The sequence below is a fragment of the Salmo salar genome, chromosome ssa09, assembly GCF_905237065.1.
Source record: "Salmo salar chromosome ssa09, Ssal_v3.1, whole genome shotgun sequence".
Classification (NCBI taxonomy): domain Eukaryota; kingdom Metazoa; phylum Chordata; class Actinopteri; order Salmoniformes; family Salmonidae; genus Salmo; species Salmo salar.
Window position 1 is genome coordinate 40,712,159 of NC_059450.1, and position 19,926 is coordinate 40,732,084.

The 19,926-nt window shown below is 43.1% G+C and overlaps 1 protein-coding gene across 1 annotated transcript; it reads right to left on the reverse strand.

The window, feature by feature from the left end:
- Positions 1–352: 352 nt before the first annotated feature.
- Positions 353–15,827, reverse strand: LOC106611359 (XK-related protein 5-like). The gene is made up of 9 exons (XM_014211514.2): positions 15,598–15,827; positions 13,843–14,038; positions 13,573–13,739; positions 9,365–9,498; positions 8,604–8,682; positions 8,267–8,436; positions 8,001–8,112; positions 7,138–7,583; positions 353–3,789 (listed from the first exon to the last, which is right to left on the reverse strand). The coding sequence occupies exons 1-9, from the start codon at positions 15,713–15,715 to the stop codon at positions 3,088–3,090; spliced, it is 2,124 nt and encodes a 707-aa protein (XP_014066989.1). The 5' UTR covers positions 15,716–15,827; the 3' UTR covers positions 353–3,087.
- Between the last annotated feature and the right edge of the window lie 4,099 nt (positions 15,828–19,926).

Consider the following 19,926-nt stretch of genomic DNA (forward strand, 5'->3'; position numbering starts at 1 on the left):
GAAGGATCATCAGCAAAAAAAAAAAAAAAAAACGCATTTCAAGAACAACTCGTGACTACAAAACAAGCGGGGTCATCATATAAAGCAGCCGAGGACACGATGACGCATGCGTTTATCAAAAGCCATCGACCAAATCGGAGCTATTTTAACTAACGAAGCATGATCAGTCTTCTTTCTGTTCAGAATGAAATGTGTGACTGACTGGGTTTAAACCGGTGTCATCTTCATAGCACAAAACTATGTTAGTCTGCTGAGCTAAAGCCTAGGCATTTACCCTGGGGAGGTAAAAATCAAGATTGTCTCTTTCATTTCTTTACTGATTAGATTTCAACAATAGTAACAGCACTCTTCATAGTGGGAATGATGGTGTTTATTCAGGTGTACTAAAACAGTTATTAACCACTGCTAGTATTATTAGAATAAATGATGGCCAAAATCAGATGCATCACATTTGCCCGATGTAACAATCATAATAAAAACAACAACATTTTGTTAATGCATATTGTCAAGTACAGATATAAAACCTAGTCGAAACACAATGAATCACACTACCGTACACATTACATGCAGTAAATGTAACCGAAATAAAAATTATTGGAATACAAAGCAAGAAACTGAAAATAGAAGCCCTCCATTCCATTCATTGTGATGAACATTACATACAGGTAAGGCAATGAACCCGACAGCCATTGCAGCTGATGCTGTCGTTTCCACAAGGCAAGCGCTTATCATCAATTGATTAGTTTGATTATCAAGCCAAGGCTTTGAGATAGCATTCTAAAAGCCTGTTAGTGCACTAAGATACATTATAAAGTCCATACTGATATTAGTAGGTTATATTAACTACCATATTAACTTTTCACAGACATACATTCTAAAAGCTAGTTAATGCAATGTGTGTGAGTGCTTTCTTTATTCACATATATCATTAGTTACTGTACACTGTGTCAGGCTGTATAAAAATAAGGATGAACGTGCAATGGTACCGTTTCCTCAGCTCCATCTAGCTAAACACATTACCTTTATAGCAACAGCGTAAAACAATAGTTCAGAACTAATCTGGTCCCCAGCCAGCTGCTCTCTTGAGCCTGTGGACAAGGTTAGTTATGAACTCACTATAAAACACAATCAAACAAAATAAACTGTAAAAAAATAAAAAATAATAATCTGATAACACTGACCTCCAAACATCAATAGCAGCATGTGACCTATACACCCCATAGATAGGGCTGCCACTATTTCTCTCCCTAGACTCTTCTATGAACTAAGCCCCTAGGGACTAAGGGAAGGGGCTAGGGAAAGAAATGGGACCAGGCTGTAGGGTTAAAGGATCTGGAAGCTCATCAACATTACTAGCAGCTTGTTTCAGGCACTTCCACACGGATAGATACAGTCTGCTCTGGTGCCACTTCAATAGATCAGATTAGTTGGATCTTCTTCCTGTCTCGCAGGAAGGAGAAGTCATTCCTCCCTACAAATGGTTCATAAAGATCTTTACCGTATAAAATGAATTCAACACTTGGAAACAGTACTTATACTGACCGAAATGAATTGAACACAATTGAATAATCTCATATATACTGTATATTGTAATGCTAGTACCTAGCAGACTGAATTGTCTGCTTGACATGTCGGGACTAGCTGTAAACTAATCGAAAATAAGAGTATGTATATTCGTTTAAATTTCACATAATAAAAATGATTAACTTATATTACCTTATATTGCTAAGGTACCTTCAGATTAAATATCACATTTGGATAAAATAATAAATATTGTATATACACTAAGCCTATAAAGGTATACTAAACCTTAACATGTGATCAGAGCCTCTCTTGACTAACCTTCGGTTAACCACTCATATCACAATAAATCATATTTGCGCAAAAGTGCAAACTGTCTCAAATTATATCAGATATATATAAGAAAAAAAGACAAATATATAAACTCTCTTCTCTGTCAAACCTTAATAATCACAATTTAATATCATAATGCTTTATGACGGCCCTGATTCAATCAATCACATATCAAGGTAAACCACACTGAGGGTTCACTCAGAATGCTGACACTATCAGAGGTATAAACCGTGTTAAAACCAACACACCCTTACAAGTTATTATTTCCACAGACATTATCATTGAATGTGGACATGAAACTTCATATGTCATTAGAATACAGCGTAAACATTCTGAATAAAGTTACAATGCAATTGATTTGATCTGTGATTGAATCAGGGCCTAAGAGAGAAGGATATCCCACTGTTACTTCATTAAAGACTACTTCCATCTCTTATGTTAGTGTGTCTGTGTGTGACAGTTACATGTGGTTTCACAACCTCCTACTGGCTGATAATACTGGATTCTCAAGACATGCTATAGTTATTTAGTGTGAAACACATCTGGCTAGCCTGGGGGCCAGGCTGGTTCTGAATTCGTCAACAAGCCCTTGGCTAGTAATAAAGCAGTTGTCTTGCATGATAACAAAGTTGTAATAGCACTGTTGAAAGCAGAACCAGCCTGACACCCAGGCTAATGTCATGTATCTTCTAAAATACTCTCTTTATATTGTGTTTTATATAATCTCTACATCTGGGTCAAATACAATATGATAAACTGGGTGGTTCGAGCCCTGATTGCTGATTGGCTGACAGACGTGATATATCAGACCGTATACCACTGGTATGACAAAACACTTATTTTTACTGCTCTATTTATGTTGGTAACCAATTTGTAATGGCAATAAGGTACCTCTGGGGATTTGTGGTATATTGCCAATACACCACGGCTAAGGGCTGTATCCAGATACTCCTCTTTGCGTCGTGCTAAGAACAGCCCTTAGCCGTGGTATATTGGCCATATACCACACCCCTTCGGGCCTTATTGTTTAAATGTAAAATACTTTCAAATACTTTACACTCGCTTGATTTAGCTTGGAATGGAACAGTGGTACAATGGAACTAATGAAATAATCGCAAAAGTGTAAACTCCACCACCCAACTGCACATCGGTCGAGCTAAATCAAACACACGTCAACATGTATTTGAGAGTATTTGACCAGGTCTGATCATCTCGCTCCACCCATTGGCCCCTCTAGATCAATTTATCTCTATGGTCTACAAACTGGACCAGTTGTTTTCTAGCATGGGTGGTGATGGCGGTGGTGGTGGTAGTAGAGGGGCCAGGGCCTGGTTCCTCTGGCCCAGCACGAGGCTCCTGTCTGGGGGTAGAGGTGAAGAGGGGCTCCCTGATGCGGTAGGGGCTCCGGTAGCTGGAAATGGGTGACAGCTCAGAGCCCCAGCCCAGGTAGCTGCCGCTGGATGGGGAGACTGCGTCAGCGCTGAAATACAAGGTGGTGCCAGACTCCGCAGGGTTAAAGTTCCGCTGGGGGCTTCCCATGCCCACCAGCAGGGACGGTGACCTTTTCTCTGGAGACGAACCACGTCTGACATCCAGTGACCCCACAGAAGGTGACTCTTGGGTGCTGGAGGTGACCACGTTGCTGTCGATGTGTTGGTAGTCTGGGTGCCTGGGGGACGAGGGTGTGGGGGAGCCATAGGCGGCGCTCTGGAAGTCTTCGTCGTCTCGATCGTCGGAGGGAGGGGGGCTGGAGTCATCCTGCTGGGTGGCAGGCTCAGAGTGGTGGCAGGCTCTGACCTCCTCAACTAGGACCTCCACCAGTGGCAGCTTGACCTCCTGGATGGGAGAGGGAAAGGACAGCACCGGTCTCACCTCATGTCTCACCGCCTGTCTCACCTCACTGATGATGTCTCTTGCTGGGGCTGCCTTTATCACCTGAGGGGAAGGAAGACAGATATTATTGTGAAAGGTTCCACATCAAGGAAAAAGCTAACTTGTCCCAGGAGTCAAACATAGAGGATAAGATCCAACAATAGTAGAGAACAGCAGATCAAGGCTCAACTTGACGCCTGCTCCCAGAAGTGCTCTGTTTCAAGACAGACAACATTCAACCAGACAACATTCAACCACATAGAACATTCAACCACAGACAACATTCAACCACATAGAACATTCAACCACATAGAACATTCAACCACATAGAACATTCAACCACAGACAACATTCAACCACATAGAACATTCAACCACATAGAACATTCAACCACAGACAACATTCAACCACAGACAACATTCAACCACATAGAACATTCAATCACAGACAACATTCAACTACAGACAACATTCAACCACATAGAACATTCAATCACATAGAACATTCAACCACAGACAACATTCAATCACATAGAACATTCAACCATATAGAACATTCAACCACATAGAACATTCAACCAAATAGAACATTCAACCACAGACAACATTCAACCACAGACAACATTCAACTACAGACAACATTCAACCACATAGAACATTCAACCACATAGAACATTCAACCACATAGAACATTCAACTACAGACAACATTCAACCACATAGAACATTCAACCACAGACAACATTCAACCACATAGAACATTCAACCACATAGAACATTCAACTACAGACAACATTCAACCACATAGAACATTCAACCACATAGAACATTCAACCACAGACAACATTCAACCACATAGAACATTCAACCACATAGAACATTCAACTACAGACAACATTCAACCACATAGAACATTCAACCACATAGAACATTCAACCACAGACAACATTCAACCACATAGAACATTCAACCATATAGAACATTCAACTACAGACAACATTCAACCACATAGAACATTCAACCACATAGAACATTCAACTACAGACAACATTCAACCACATAGAACATTCAACCACATAGAACATTCAACCACATAGAACATTCAACCACAGACAACATTCAACCACAGACAACATTCAACCACATAGAACATTCAACCACATAGAACATTCAACCACATAGAACATTCAACTACAGACAACATCAACCACATAGAACATTCAACCACATAGAACATTCAACTACAGACAACATTCAACCACATAGAACATTCAACCACATAGAACATTCAACTACAGACAACATTCAACCACAGACAACATTCAACTACAGACAACATTCAACCACATAGAACATTCAACCACAGACAACATTCAACCACAGACAACATTCAACCACATAGAACATTCAACCACATAGAACATTCAATCACAGACAACATTCAACTACAGACAACATTCAACCACATAGAACATTCAATCACATAGAACATTCAACCATATAGAACATTCAACCACATAGAACATTCAACCACATAGAACATTCAACCACATAGAACATTCAACCACAGACAACATTCAACCACATAGAACATTCAACCACATAGAACATTCAACCACATACAACATTCAACCACAGACAACATTCAACCACATAGAACATTCAATCACAGACAACATTCAACTACAGACAACATTCAACCACATAGAACATTCAATCACATAGAACATTCAACCACAGACAACATTCAATCACATAGAACATTCAACCATATAGAACATTCAACCACATAGAACATTCAACCAAATAGAACATTCAACCAAATAGAACATTCAACCACAGACAACATTCAACCACAGACAACATTCAACTACAGACAACATTCAACCACATAGAACATTCAACCACAGACAACATTCAACCACAGACAACATTCAACTACAGACAACATTCAACCACATAGAACATTCAACCACATAGAACATTCAACTACAGAAAACATTAAACCACATAGAACATTCAACCACAGACAACATTCAACCACATAGAACATTCAACCACATAGAACATTCAACTACAGACAACATTCAACCACATAGAACATTCAACCATATAGAACATTCAACTACAGACAACATTCAACCACATAGAACATTCAACCACATAGAACATTCAACTACAGACAACATTCAACCACATAGAACATTCAACCACATAGAACATTCAACCACATAGAACATTCAACCACAGACAACATTCAACCACAGACAACATTCAACCACATAGAACATTCAACCACATAGAACATTCAACCACATAGAACATTCAACTACAGACAACATCAACCACATAGAACATTCAACCACATAGAACATTCAACTACAGACAACATTCAACCACATAGAACATTCAACCACATAGAACATTCAACTACAGACAACATTCAACCACAGACAACATTCAACTACAGACAACATTCAACCACATAGAACATTCAACCACAGACAACATTCAACCACAGACAACATTCAACCACATAGAACATTCAACCACATAGAACATTCAATCACAGACAACATTCAACTACAGACAACATTCAACCACATAGAACATTCAATCACATAGAACATTCAACCATATAGAACATTCAACCACATAGAACATTCAACCACATAGAACATTCAACCACATAGAACATTCAACCACAGACAACATTCAACCACATAGAACATTCAACCACATAGAACATTCAACCACATACAACATTCAACCACAGACAACATTCAACCACATAGAACATTCAATCACAGACAACATTCAACTACAGACAACATTCAACCACATAGAACATTCAATCACATAGAACATTCAACCACAGACAACATTCAATCACATAGAACATTCAACCATATAGAACATTCAACCACATAGAACATTCAACCAAATAGAACATTCAACCACAGACAACATTCAACCACAGACAACATTCAACTACAGACAACATTCAACCACATAGAACATTCAACCACAGACAACATTCAACCACAGACAACATTCAACTACAGACAACATTCAACCACATAGAACATTCAACCACATAGAACATTCAACTACAGAAAACATTAAACCACATAGAACATTCAACCACAGACAACATTCAACCACATAGAACATTCAACCACATAGAACATTCAACTACAGACAACATTCAACCACATAGAACATTCAACCACATAGAACATTCAACCACAGACAACATTCAACCACAGACAACATTCAGAGTGAAGATTTAATTTGAAAATATAGGAGTTCTGATCCTCCAAACATGGCACAGCAGCTTGCCAAAAACAACAACAACAACATGTGAAGTGTACACTTCAGGGAAACGGGGAAGAATTGGGTGTTCATCTCACCTCCTCCACCTCTTTGACCTGGGGAAGGTTGGGAGAAGGTTGTGGAACGTTGGGAGTAGGTTGTGGAACGTTGGGAGTAGGTTGTGGAATGATGGGAGAAGGTTGCGGAATGTCCGGGGACCTTGGCAGAGCCATTTCCCGCAGTCCCAGCAGCCCGGCCAATCCCCCTTCGCCATAAGCGTGGCTTATTCTAGCCACATCCCCCGTCTTCAGGGCTAGGCGAATAAGCAGCCAGTGGTGGTGCTTCCAGCCCTGCCATTGGCTAGGGAGGTCCAACAAAGTACCGCCCCCAACAAGTTGACCGTGGCGATGGTTCTTCTCATCCAATGAGAGAGAAGAGCCCCGGTCTGCACAAGCTCCGCCCATCCCATGGTTACGTATGCTCTGGAAGATCTCAAAGGACTTGGGGTGGAGGAACCGGTAGTACAGGACTAGAGCTATCACACCTGGGGGAACACAGAGGAGACAGGTGAGTGTGTATGGGTGGGTTCTTCTATCCTTGTGGGGACCTACAATCCCCCAAAGTCCCCACAAGGATTGTAAAAAAAGGAAAATTCCCCCTCGTGGGGACATTCCCCATGTCTCCATGAGGACAAAGGGTATTTTAAGATTAGGTGTTAGGTTTAGGGTTAGAATTAGGGTTAGAATTAGGATTAGGTTTAGGGTTAGAATTAGGGTTATAAGAGTAAGGGGTTAGTTAGGAGTTAGCTTTAGGGTTATGGTTAGTGGAAATAGGATGTTTAAGTCCCTACTAAGATAGAAACAAATGTGTATGTATGTATGTATGTATGTATGTATGTATGTATGTATGTCTGCATGCATGCACGTACGTGCGTGCGTGCGCATGTATGTGTGTGTCTCACCAATGAGGAAACTACAGAACACAGCGGTTGGGATACCCATGCTATCCCATGATGCAGCACTGAAGAAGTCGGAACCTGCCAGCAGAAGAAGAGCGTTCTCGATAAACATGGCCTGCAGGAGAGAGCAGAGAGTTACACACACACACACACACACACACACACACACACACACACACACACACACACACACACACACACACACACACACACACACACACACACACACACACACACACAGACACACACAGAGAGAGAGAGAGACACACCAGGTAGAATCCGGCCATGCGGCATCGGGAGGCTCCGTCCTTGACGTTGAGGAAGAGGAAGATGTGAACAGCTCCCAGCACCAGGTTGAACAGGTGCCAGCGCAGCGGCGTTTTGATGATGTCACTCTGCTGAGACACCAACCAGAACGTAGCACCCAACCAGTGAAGACCTGAGACACACGGGTGCAGGACAAACATCACTGAATGCTCACACACACACACACACACACACACACACACACACACACACACACACACACACACACACACACACACACACACACACACACACACACAATAAAATAGATTTTCACACACATATACTGTACACACTCACCAATAACTCCAAGGACCCACTGACGGAACAGGCGTGTAAAGAGCGCGAGGGTGGCGAGACGTGCTCCCAACATGCTGACCTAATCACAATACAATAAGTATGTTACTATCACACACACGCACACACACACACACACACACACACACACACACACACACACACACACACACACACACACACACACACACACACACACACACACCAGCCCACACACCCATCCCAGCCCACACACCCATCCCAATCTAGCCCACACACCCAGCCCAACCGACACTATCACACACACCCAGCCCAGCCCACCCAGCCCACACACCCATCCCAATCTAGCCCACACTCCCAGCCCAACCGACACTGTCACACACACACCCAGCCCAGCCCACACACCCAGCCCAACCGACACTATCACACACACACACACACCCAGCCCACACGCCCAGCCCACACACCCAGCCCAGTCCACACACCCAGCCCAGTCCACACACCCAGCCCAGCCCACACACCCAGCCCAACCGACACTATCACACACACACACACCCAGTGCAGTCCAGCCCACACGCCCAGCCCACACACCCAGCCCAAACACCCAGCCCAGCCCAGCCCACACACCCAGCCCAGCCCACACACCCAGCCCAACCGACACACCCAGCCCAGCCCAATCGACACACCCAGCCCAGCCGACACACCCAGCCCTGACGCCCAGTCCACCCAGCTCAGCCCACACAACCAGCCCAGCCCACCCAGCCCAGGCAAGGCAACCCTCCTACCCTCCAGAGCAGTCTACAGGTGATAGCAGCAGGGGACATGGGGAGATGTCCAGGTCTGATGAGGGAACAGGCTCTGGCATACAGCACCAAGGCCCAGGCCAGGGACAGCAGACACACCACAAAACATACCGAGACTGGAGAGAGGGAGAGAGAGAGAAAGAGAGAGAGAGAGAGAGAGAGAGAGAGAGAACGAGAACATGAATACTCTGTAAGGAGATTGTATCAAACACACAGGATGGTCTTCAGAGATAGATGGGAGGGATGGTGGTAGCTGAAGGATTAAAAACAAACAAAAGACAACTAAGTTATATTGAGAATATACACTACCGTTCAAAAGTTTGGGGTCACTTAGAAATGTCCTTGTTTTTGAAAGAAAAGCACATTTTTTGCCCATTAAAATAACATCAAATTGATCAGAAATACAGTGTAGACATTGTTAATGTTGTAAATGACTATTGTAGCTGGAAATGGCAGATTTTTTATGGAATATCTACATAGGCGTACAGAGGCCCATTATCAGCAACCATCACTCCTGTGTTCCAATGGCACGTTGTGTTAGCTAATCTAAGTTTATAATTTTAAAAGGCTAATTGATCATTAGAAAACCCTTTTGCAATTATGTTAGCACAGCTGAAAACTGTTGTTCTGATTAAAGAAGCAATAAAACTGGCCTTCTTTAGACTAGTTGAGTATCTGGAGCATCAGCATTTGTGGGTTCGATTACAGGCTCAAAATGGCCAGAAACAAAGATCTTTCTTCTGAATCTCATCAGTCTATTCTTGTTCTGAGAAATGAAAGCTATTCCATGCGAGAAATTGCCAAGAAACTGAAGATCTTGTACAACGCTGTGTACTACTCCCTTCACAGAACTGACTCTAACCAGGATAGAAAGAGGATTGGGAGGCGCCGGTGCACAACTGAGCAAGAGGACAAGTGCATTAGAGTGTCTGGTTTGAGAAAGAGATGCCTCATAAGTTCTCAACTGGCAGCTTCATTAAATAGTACCCGCAAAACACCAGTCAACGTAAACAGTGAAGAGGCGACTCCGGGATGCTGGCCTTCAAGGCAGAATTGCAAAGAAAAAGCCATATCTCAGACTGGCCAATAAAAATAAAAGATTAAGATGGGCAAAAAAACAGACACTGGACAGAGGAACTGCCTAGAAGGCCAGCATCCTGGAGTCACCTCTTCACTGCTGATGTTGAGACTGGTGTTTTGTGGGTAGAGCGCCTTGAAGGGATTGTGTTGAGGCACAGATCTGGGGCAGGGTACCAACATTTTTTTGCAGCATTGAAGGTCCCCAAGAACACTGTGGCCTCCATCATTCTTAAATGGAAGAAGCTTGGAACAACCAAGACTCTTTCTAGAGCTGGCCACCCGGCCCAACTGAGCAATCGGGAGAGAAGAGCCTTGGTCAGGGAGGTGACCAAGAACCCGATGGTCATGCTGACAGAGCTCTAGAGTTCCTCTCTCGAGAAGGGAGAACCTTCCAGAAGGACAACCATCTCTGCAGCACTCCACCAATCAGGCCTTTACGGGTAGAGTGGCCAGACAGAAGCCACTCCTCAGTAAAAGGCACATGACAGCCCGCTTGGAGTTTGCCAAACGGCACCTGAAGACTTTCCGACCATGAGAAACAAGATTCTCTGCTCTGATGAATCCAAGATTGAACTCTTTGGCCTGAATGCCAAGCGTCACATCTGGAGGAAACCTGGCACCATCCCTATGGCGAAGCATGGTGGTGGCAGAATCATGCTGTGGGAATGTTTTTCAGCGGCAGAGTCAAGGGATGTTTTTCAGCAGCAGGTACTGGGAGACTAGTCAGGATCGAGGCAAAGATGAACGGAGCAAAGTACAGAGAGATCCTTGATGAAAATCTGCTCCAGAGCTCTCAAAGCCTCAGACAGGGACGAAGGTTCACCTTCCAATAGGACAACAACCCTAAGCACACAGTCAAGACAACGCAGGAGTGGCTTCGGGACAAGTCTCTGAATGTCCTTGAGTGGCCCAGCCACTTAAACCTGATTGAATATCTCTGGAGAGACCTGAAAATAGCTGTGCAGCGACGCTCCCCATCCAACCTGATAGAGCTTGAGAGGATCTGCAGAGAAGAATGGGAGAAACTCCACAAATACAGGTGTGCCAAGCTTGTAGCGTCATACCCAAGAAAACTCGAGGCTGTAATAGCTGCCAAAGGTGCTTCAACAAAGTACTGAGTAAAGGGTCTGAATACTTATGTAAATGTTATATTTCCGTTTTTTAAATTTTAATAAATTAGCATACATTTCTGGGGTATTGTGTGTAGATTGATGAGGGAAATGTTTTGTTTAATCCATTTTAGAATAAGGCTGTAATGTAACAAAATGTGGAAAAAGTCAAGGGGTCTGAATACTTTCCGAAGGCACTGTATATTTATATTTAGAAAAAAATATATGGGGGATTAGAAATGACGCAGATACAACAAATTGCAAAACTCGCTGAAGCTGGAGACTTCCAGTTGAAGTCGGAAGTTTACATACACCTTAGCCAAATACATTTAAACTCAGTTTTTCACATTCCTGACATTTAATCCTAGTAAAAATTCCCTGTCTTAGGTCAGTTAGAATCGCCACTTTATTTTAAGAATGTGAAATGTCAGAATAATAGTAGAGAGAATGATTTATTTCAGCTTTTATTGCTTTCATCACATTCCCAGTTGGGTCAGAAGTTTACAAACACTCAATTAGTATTCGGTAGCATTGCCTTTAAATTGTTTAACTTGGGTCAAACATTTCAGGTAGCTTTCCACAAGCTTCCCACAATAAGTTGGGTGAATTTTGGCCCATTCCTCCTGACAGAGCTGGTGTAACTGAGTCAGGTTTTTAGGCCTCCTTGCTCCCACACGCTTTTTCAGTTCTGCCCACAAATTTTCTATGGGATTGAGGTCAGGGCTTTGTGATGGCCATTCCAATACTTTGACTTTGTTGTCCTTAAGCCATTTTGCCACAACTTTGGAAGTATGCTTGAGGTCATTGTCCATTTGGAAGACCCATTTGCGACCCAGCTTTGACTTCCTGACTGACGTCTTGAGATGTTGCTTCAATATATACACATAATTTTCCGTCCTCATGATGCCATCTATTTTGTGAAGTGCACCAGTCCCCCCTGCAGCAAAGCACCCCCACAACATGATGCTGCCACCCCTGTGCTTCATGGTTGGGATGGTGTTCTTCAGCTTGCAAGCCTCACCCTTTTTCCTCCAAACATAACGATGGTCATTATGGCCAAACAATTCTATTTTTGTTTCATCAGACCAGAGGACATTTCTCCAAAAAGTACAATCTTTGTCCCCATGTGCAGTTGCAAACCGTAGTCTGGCTTTTTTATGGCGGTTTTGGAGCAGTGGCTTCTTTCATGCTGAGCGGCCTTTCAGGTTATGTCGATATAGGACTCGTTTTACTGTAGATGTAAATACTTTTGGACCTGTTTCCTACAGCATCTTCACAAGGTTCTTTGCTGTTGTTCTGGGATTGATTTGCACTTTTCGCACCAAAGTATGTTCATCTCTAGAAGACAGAACGCGTCTCCTTCCTGAGCGGTATGACGGCTGAGTGTTCTCATGGTGTTTATACTTGCGTACTATTGTTTGTACAGATGAACGTGGTACCTTCAGGCGTTTGGAAATTATTCCCAAGGATGAACCAGACTTGTGGAGGTCTACAATTTTTTTTCTGAGGTCTTGGCTGATTTCTTTTGATTTTCCCATAATGTCAAGCAAAGAGACACTGAGTTTGAAGGTAGGCCTTGAAATACATCCACAGGTACACCTCCAATTGACTCAGATGATGTCAATTAGCTTATCAGAAGCTTCTAAAGCCATAACATCATTTTCTGGAATTTTCCAAGCTGTTTAAAGGCACAGTCAACTTAGTGTATGTAAACTTCTGACCCACTGGAATTGTGATACAGTGAATTATAAGTGAAATAATCTGTCTGTAAACAATTATTGGAAAAATGACTTGTGTCATGCACAAAGTAGATGTCCTAACCGACTTGCCAAAACTATAGTTTGTTAATAAAGAAATTTGTGGAGTGGTTGAAAAACTAGTTTTAATGACTCTTACGACTTCAACTGTACATTGATGGAAGCTACAATCTATCTGCAATATTAAAGCTGATCTACCCCCTAAAACAAAAACAACACAAACACACAGAGACACATGTAGTACCTGGTGAAGATAGTCCTACATCTGTACAGATGAGGACGTAGGTCTGCAGGACGGTCTGTGGCAGTGTGACCACCAGCGCCTCCAACAGGCGGAGAGCTGAAACGTCAGCCTGCTGCATTATCTCACTACACTGATCCTCTCTAGCGGACGTCATAGTCTCCCATAACCTGGAACACAACAACACAGAGTCAGAGAGAGTGTTCTCGTTTCATCGTTGACCTCTAACCCCGGACCTCTAACGCCAAAGAGGGTACTACAGTGGTACGTTACCTTCTAAAGATGCCCAGGTGCAGGATGTGAGTCCATTTGAGTTCTTTGCTACGTATACGTCCATCCGCCTGGTACCACAGCCAACTGAGCAACTGGGGACCCCACCCAGGGAGGAGGAACAAGGCCGTAAGCCCCGCCCAGTGGGCGTAGCAGTAGTTATGCCCCACCCACAGGTAGTACACAAAACAGTAGATCACTGTGAACACATACATACACACACACACACACACACACACACACACACACACACACACACACACACACACACACACACACACGTACACACACACACAGGTAGATCATTAGAGATGATACAGGACATCTACACACAGATACACACACTGTATTTTCTAGTGTAATGGCAGCTGGTCTTTACATAATGTGACAATGATGGGCACTGTTTGGTACTTAGGTCAACATAAAACACTGAACACACCTGGTACCAAGCAGGACACACCTGGTACCAAACAGGACACACCTGGTACTAAACTGGACACAACTGGTACCAAACAGGACACACCTGGTACCAAACTGGACACACCTGGTACCAAACAGGACACACCTGGTACTAAACTGGACACAACTGGTACCAAACAGGACACACCTGGCACCAAACTGGACACACCTGGTACCAAACAGGACACACCTGGTACCAAACAGGACACACCTGGTACCAAACAGGACATACCTGGTACCAAACAGGACACACCTGGTACCAAACAGGACACACCTGGCACTAAACTGGACACACCTGGTACCAAACAGGACACACCTGGTACCAAACAGGACATACCTGGTACCAAACAGGACACACCTGGTACCAAACAGGACACACCTGGCACTAAACTGGACACAACTGGTACCAAACAGGACACACCTGGCACCAAACTGGACACACCTGGTACCAAACAGGACCCACCTGGTACTAAACTGGACACAACTGGTACCAAACAGGACACACCCGGTACCAAACAGGACACACCCGGTACCAAACAGGACACACCTGGTACCAAATTGTCCATAACACCCAAGACACAGAGAAGGCTAATTAAAACGTAATCAATATGTAATTATCTAACGAATGTGTAATGCATTTTCCCAAACGGCAAGTGTGATAAGCAGTAGAATAGTGAGGGCAGTTTCAACATCTGTGTGTGTGTGTGTGACCTCTATCACGACTATAGGCTGAGGACAGGGTAGGGCCTGGGTGATGCTGCTGCTGTCTCTTATCTCTAATAGGCTACAAAATGCACGCGCCTCCTGCCTCTAGAGAACCACTTACTGAACGATGCGGTGCTCTATGTCCGCCTCTCCCTTTCCTCTCCCCCCCTCCCTGTCCCAGTAATATTAACCATCTGCCGGAGCAGCCCGACCAGTAGGAGAGAATAGGGTCCGCCCATTCCCCTATCCATTTATGGCATACAGAAAAAGGCGCTCGAATATGACAGAAATGCGCCACTTTTCTATGAGCATGACTCTAGCTACAGCAGAAATGTTGTTAGCGGCTGCTCTTGCATGTGTTCATAACACCTTAATAACGCCTACATCGACACTAGTAATGCACGCACCTATAAAGATTGTAATGCATCTGAAAATGCAGATTAAAAATAGAATACTTTGGGAAATATCAATGAAACCGTAATGCAACCTTCCCTGGTTTAACACTGTTATGATTGTAGCCTAGGTGTGGTGAGAGAATTCAGGCCTATCCATCACTGGAGAGGTGTGCGTGTGCGTTTAGGCAGTGATACTTACGCGCAGTCCGCTCAGCCACAATGAGAAATGCAGTAAACGCGAAAACGCAAACATGGCAGCAGGCCACGCACGAGCCTCCCCGACTGGCCATGGCCCGGGCCGTGGTGTACTGTCTCATCACGGAGATGTAGAATCTTGATCTGCAATGTTGCGATGAATCCCACGCAGCAGTATTGACTCGTCCGTTCCAAGGTAGGGTACCCCTGTGCTCTGCTCCGTTATCCCTTGGAGACGGCTTCTGACGTCATGGCCTCGCATTAAAGCCACAGTCTGATTTCTTTCCAGTCATTTTCAACTGATGAATCAAATTGGTACAACATGCCTTTTATTAGATAGTTAATACATTATTAGTCTCCTGTATTAGAATAACATATTATTATCCTGATGGTTACCAAATAACTAAGAATATAACCAAAGATTTGTGCTATCACTCTATTGTTTAAGAGACAAAAAAATGATGTCGGCTGTAACTTCAAGGTTTTCATGTCCCTCTCATGACCAGTGGTGGAAAAATAACTCAATTGTCATACTTTAGTAAAAGTAAAGATACCTTAATAGAAAATTACTCAAGTAAAAGTGAAAATCACCCAGTAAAATACTACTTGAGTAAAAGTCTAAAAGTATTTGTTTTTAAATATACTACTAAATATACTTGGAAATGCTAAAATGTATAGTATCAAAAGTAAAAGCATAAATAATTTCAACTTCCTCATATTAAGCAAACCAGACGGCACAATTTCCTTGTTTTTATTTATTTACGGATAGCAAGGGGCACACTCCAACACTCAGACATCATTTACAAACCAAGCATTTGTGTTTAGTGAGTCTGCCAGATCAGAGGCAGTAGGGATGACCAGGGATGTTCTCCTGATATTGGAACATTTTCCTGTCAAAATGTAATACTTTTTGGTGTCAGGGAAAATACATGTAGTAAAAAGTACATTATTTTCTTTAGGAATGTATTGAAGTAAAATTAAAAGTTGCCATAAATATAAATAGTAAAGCAAAGTACAGATACCCCCCAAAAACTACTTAATTAAGTAGTACTTTAAAGTATTTTTACTCAAGTACTTTACACCACTGCTGACGACATGTCATTCCTTGACCACTACAGATAGAAATTGCTATTCATGGATCAAATTGTTAAATGATCTGTGCTGAATGCACATGAAGGAAAGGAGATGAGGAGAGGAAGCCGCCTTCATGCCTACTGCCAAGTTTGGAGGGATGGGAAAAGTGTAGTATATTATAGTCAACAGCAGATGGCGGTATAAGCTCACAGGACAGACCTGACCAGAACAGAACAGAACAGAACAGACCTGAACAGGACAGACCTGACCTGACCTGAACAGAACAGGCCTGACCAGAACAGGACAGACCTGACCTGAACTGAACAGAACAGACCTGACCAGAACAGAACAGAGCAGGACAGACCTAACCAGAACAGAACAGAACGGAACAGACCTGACCAGAACAGAACAGGCCTGACCAGAACAGGACAGACCTGACCTTAACAAAACAGGACAAACCTGACCAGAACAGGACAGACCTGACCAGAACAGGACAGACCAGAACAGGGCAGACCAGAACAGAACAGGACAGACCAGAACAGAACATGACAGACCAGAACAGGACAGACCAGAACAGAACAGGACAGACCAGAACAGAACAGAACATGACAGACCAGAACAGGACAGACCAGAACAGGACAGCACAGACCAGAACAAGACAGCACAGACCAGAACAAGGCAGCACAGACCAGAACAAGACAGACCAGAACAGAACAAGGCAGCACAGACCAGAACAAGGCAGCACAGACCAGAACAAGACAGACCAGAACAGAACAGGACAGACCAGAACAGAACATGACAGATCAGAACAGGACAGACCAGAACCGGATAGCACAGACCAGAACAAGGCAGCACAGACCAGAACAAGACAGGGCAGAACAGAACAGGCACATCATTTGCTTCTAGAGGGTTTTATTCTTCAATTAATGGGCAGAGTGTTGGTCTCAGTCATCCACTCCCTGTTTGAGTGCTTAAATAGTATCCTTCAATTCAATTGTATTTCTTTTGTCCCTTCCTTGAGGAAACCACTGATCTGTATAATGATTGTATAAGTGAGAGCAAGGTGGCAAAACCTCTATCCTACTACTTTCACCTATCCTTTATCCTACTGTGTTCACCTATCCTCTATCCTACTGCGTTCACCTATCCTCTATCCTACTACTTTCACCTATCCTCTATCCTACTGCGTTTACCTATCCTCTATCCTACTGCGTTTACCTATCCTCTATCCTACTGCGTTCACCTATCCCTCTCTCCTACTGCGTTCACCTATCCTACTGCTTTAACCTCTATCCCACTGTGTTCACCTATCCTCAACCCTACTGTGTTCACCTATGCACCTATCTCAGATATGTGGTTACTTCAAGGTAGAGAGGAAGGATGCATACATACTGTACATAGAGAACCTCTCTCACAGAGAAACAAGTGTTCACTTTACACACAGTTTCTCCAATACCGGCGACAAGCTAGGGGAAACACCCAGAAATGATGCAGAGATAATACTATTGTGCTGCACCGTTTACCCTGATACTGCATTAAAACATCACAATGTAGTGTTGCACAGTTTACCTTGTGATACCCCATTAAACACATCACAATGTACTGTTGCACAGTTTACCTTGTGATAGATACCCCATTAAAAACATCACAATGTAGTGTTGCACAGTTTACCTTGTGATACCCCATTAAAAACATCACAATGTATTGTTGCACAGTTCACCTTGTGATACCCCATTAAAAACATCACAATGTAGTATTGCACAGTTTACCTTGTGATACCCCATTAAAAACATAACAATCTAGTGTTGCACAGTTTACCTTTTGATACCCCATTAAAAACATCACGATGTATTGTTGCACAGTTGACCCTGTGATACCCCATTAAAAACATCACAATGTATTGTTGCACAGTTTACCCTGTGATAACCCATTAAAAACATCACGATGTAGTATTGCACAGTTTACCCTGTGACACCCCATTAAAAACATCACAATCTAGTGTTGCACAGTTTACCTTGTGATACTCCATTAAAAACATCACAATGTAGTGTTGTACAGTTTACCTTGCGATACCCCATTAAAAACATCACAATGTATTCTTGCACAGTTTACCTTTTGATACCCCATTAAAGACATCACGATGTAGTGTTGCACAGTTTACCTTGTGATACCCCATTAAAAACATCAAAATGTAGTGTTGCACAGTTTACCCTGTGACACCCCATTAAAAACATCACAATGTATTGTTGCACAGTTTACCTTTTGATACCCCATTAAAAACGTCACGATGTAGTGTTGCACAGTTTACCCTGTGATACCCCATTAAAAACATCACCAGGTAGTGTTGCACCACCACACGTCACTCCAAAAGCAACACGTATCGTAGAGAGTCTAGCTACCGCTTCAGTGTTAGCAGAGCTGAAGGGACCAGATCGGCGTTAGAAATGGCTGACCCTCTATGTGTGTGTCTCAGTTGGGATATGAAGAAAATAAATATTATCCAATTCAGACAAGCATGTGTGTGAAATAAGCACCCAACACATTTGTATTATTGCGATATGGTGGTGGCTCCATCTATCCTCCTGAAGGGCTATAGGGGGACTGAAGGGAACTGTTCAGGAGCTGACTGGATTGGATTGGAGCACTGCCTCTGTCTGTAGTGACTAAGGGTCCCTAATTAACACTCCTCTGTCTGTGGTGACTAAGGGTCCCTAATTAACACTCCTCTGTCTGTAGTGACTAAGGGTCCCTAATTAACACTCCTCTGTCTGTAGTGACTAAGGGTCCCTAATTAACAGGAAGGTCACAGTGTGCCCACGGGGTGGTGACATCATCCATCTCAGTATTTGAAAGGGGTTTGACCCCGGAGGAACCATCCTGGGCCACAATCAGGAGGCATTCTCATTCCCTACTTGCCCCATCAAATCAAATCAAATCAAATCAAATTTATTTTTATATAGCCCTTCGTACATCAGCTGATATTCTCAAAGTGCTGTACAGAAACCCAGCCTAAAACCCCAAACAGCAAGCAAAGCATGTGAAAGAAGCACGGTGGCTAGGAAAAACTCCCTAGGAAAAACTCCCTAGAAAGGCCAAAAACCTAGGAAGAAACCTAGAGAGGAACCAGGCTATGAGGGGTGGCCAGTCCTCTTCTGGCTGTGCAGGGTGGATATTAAAACAGAACATGGTCAAAATGTTAAAATGTTAAAATGTTCATAAATGACCAGCATGGTCAAATAATAATAATCATAGTAGATCT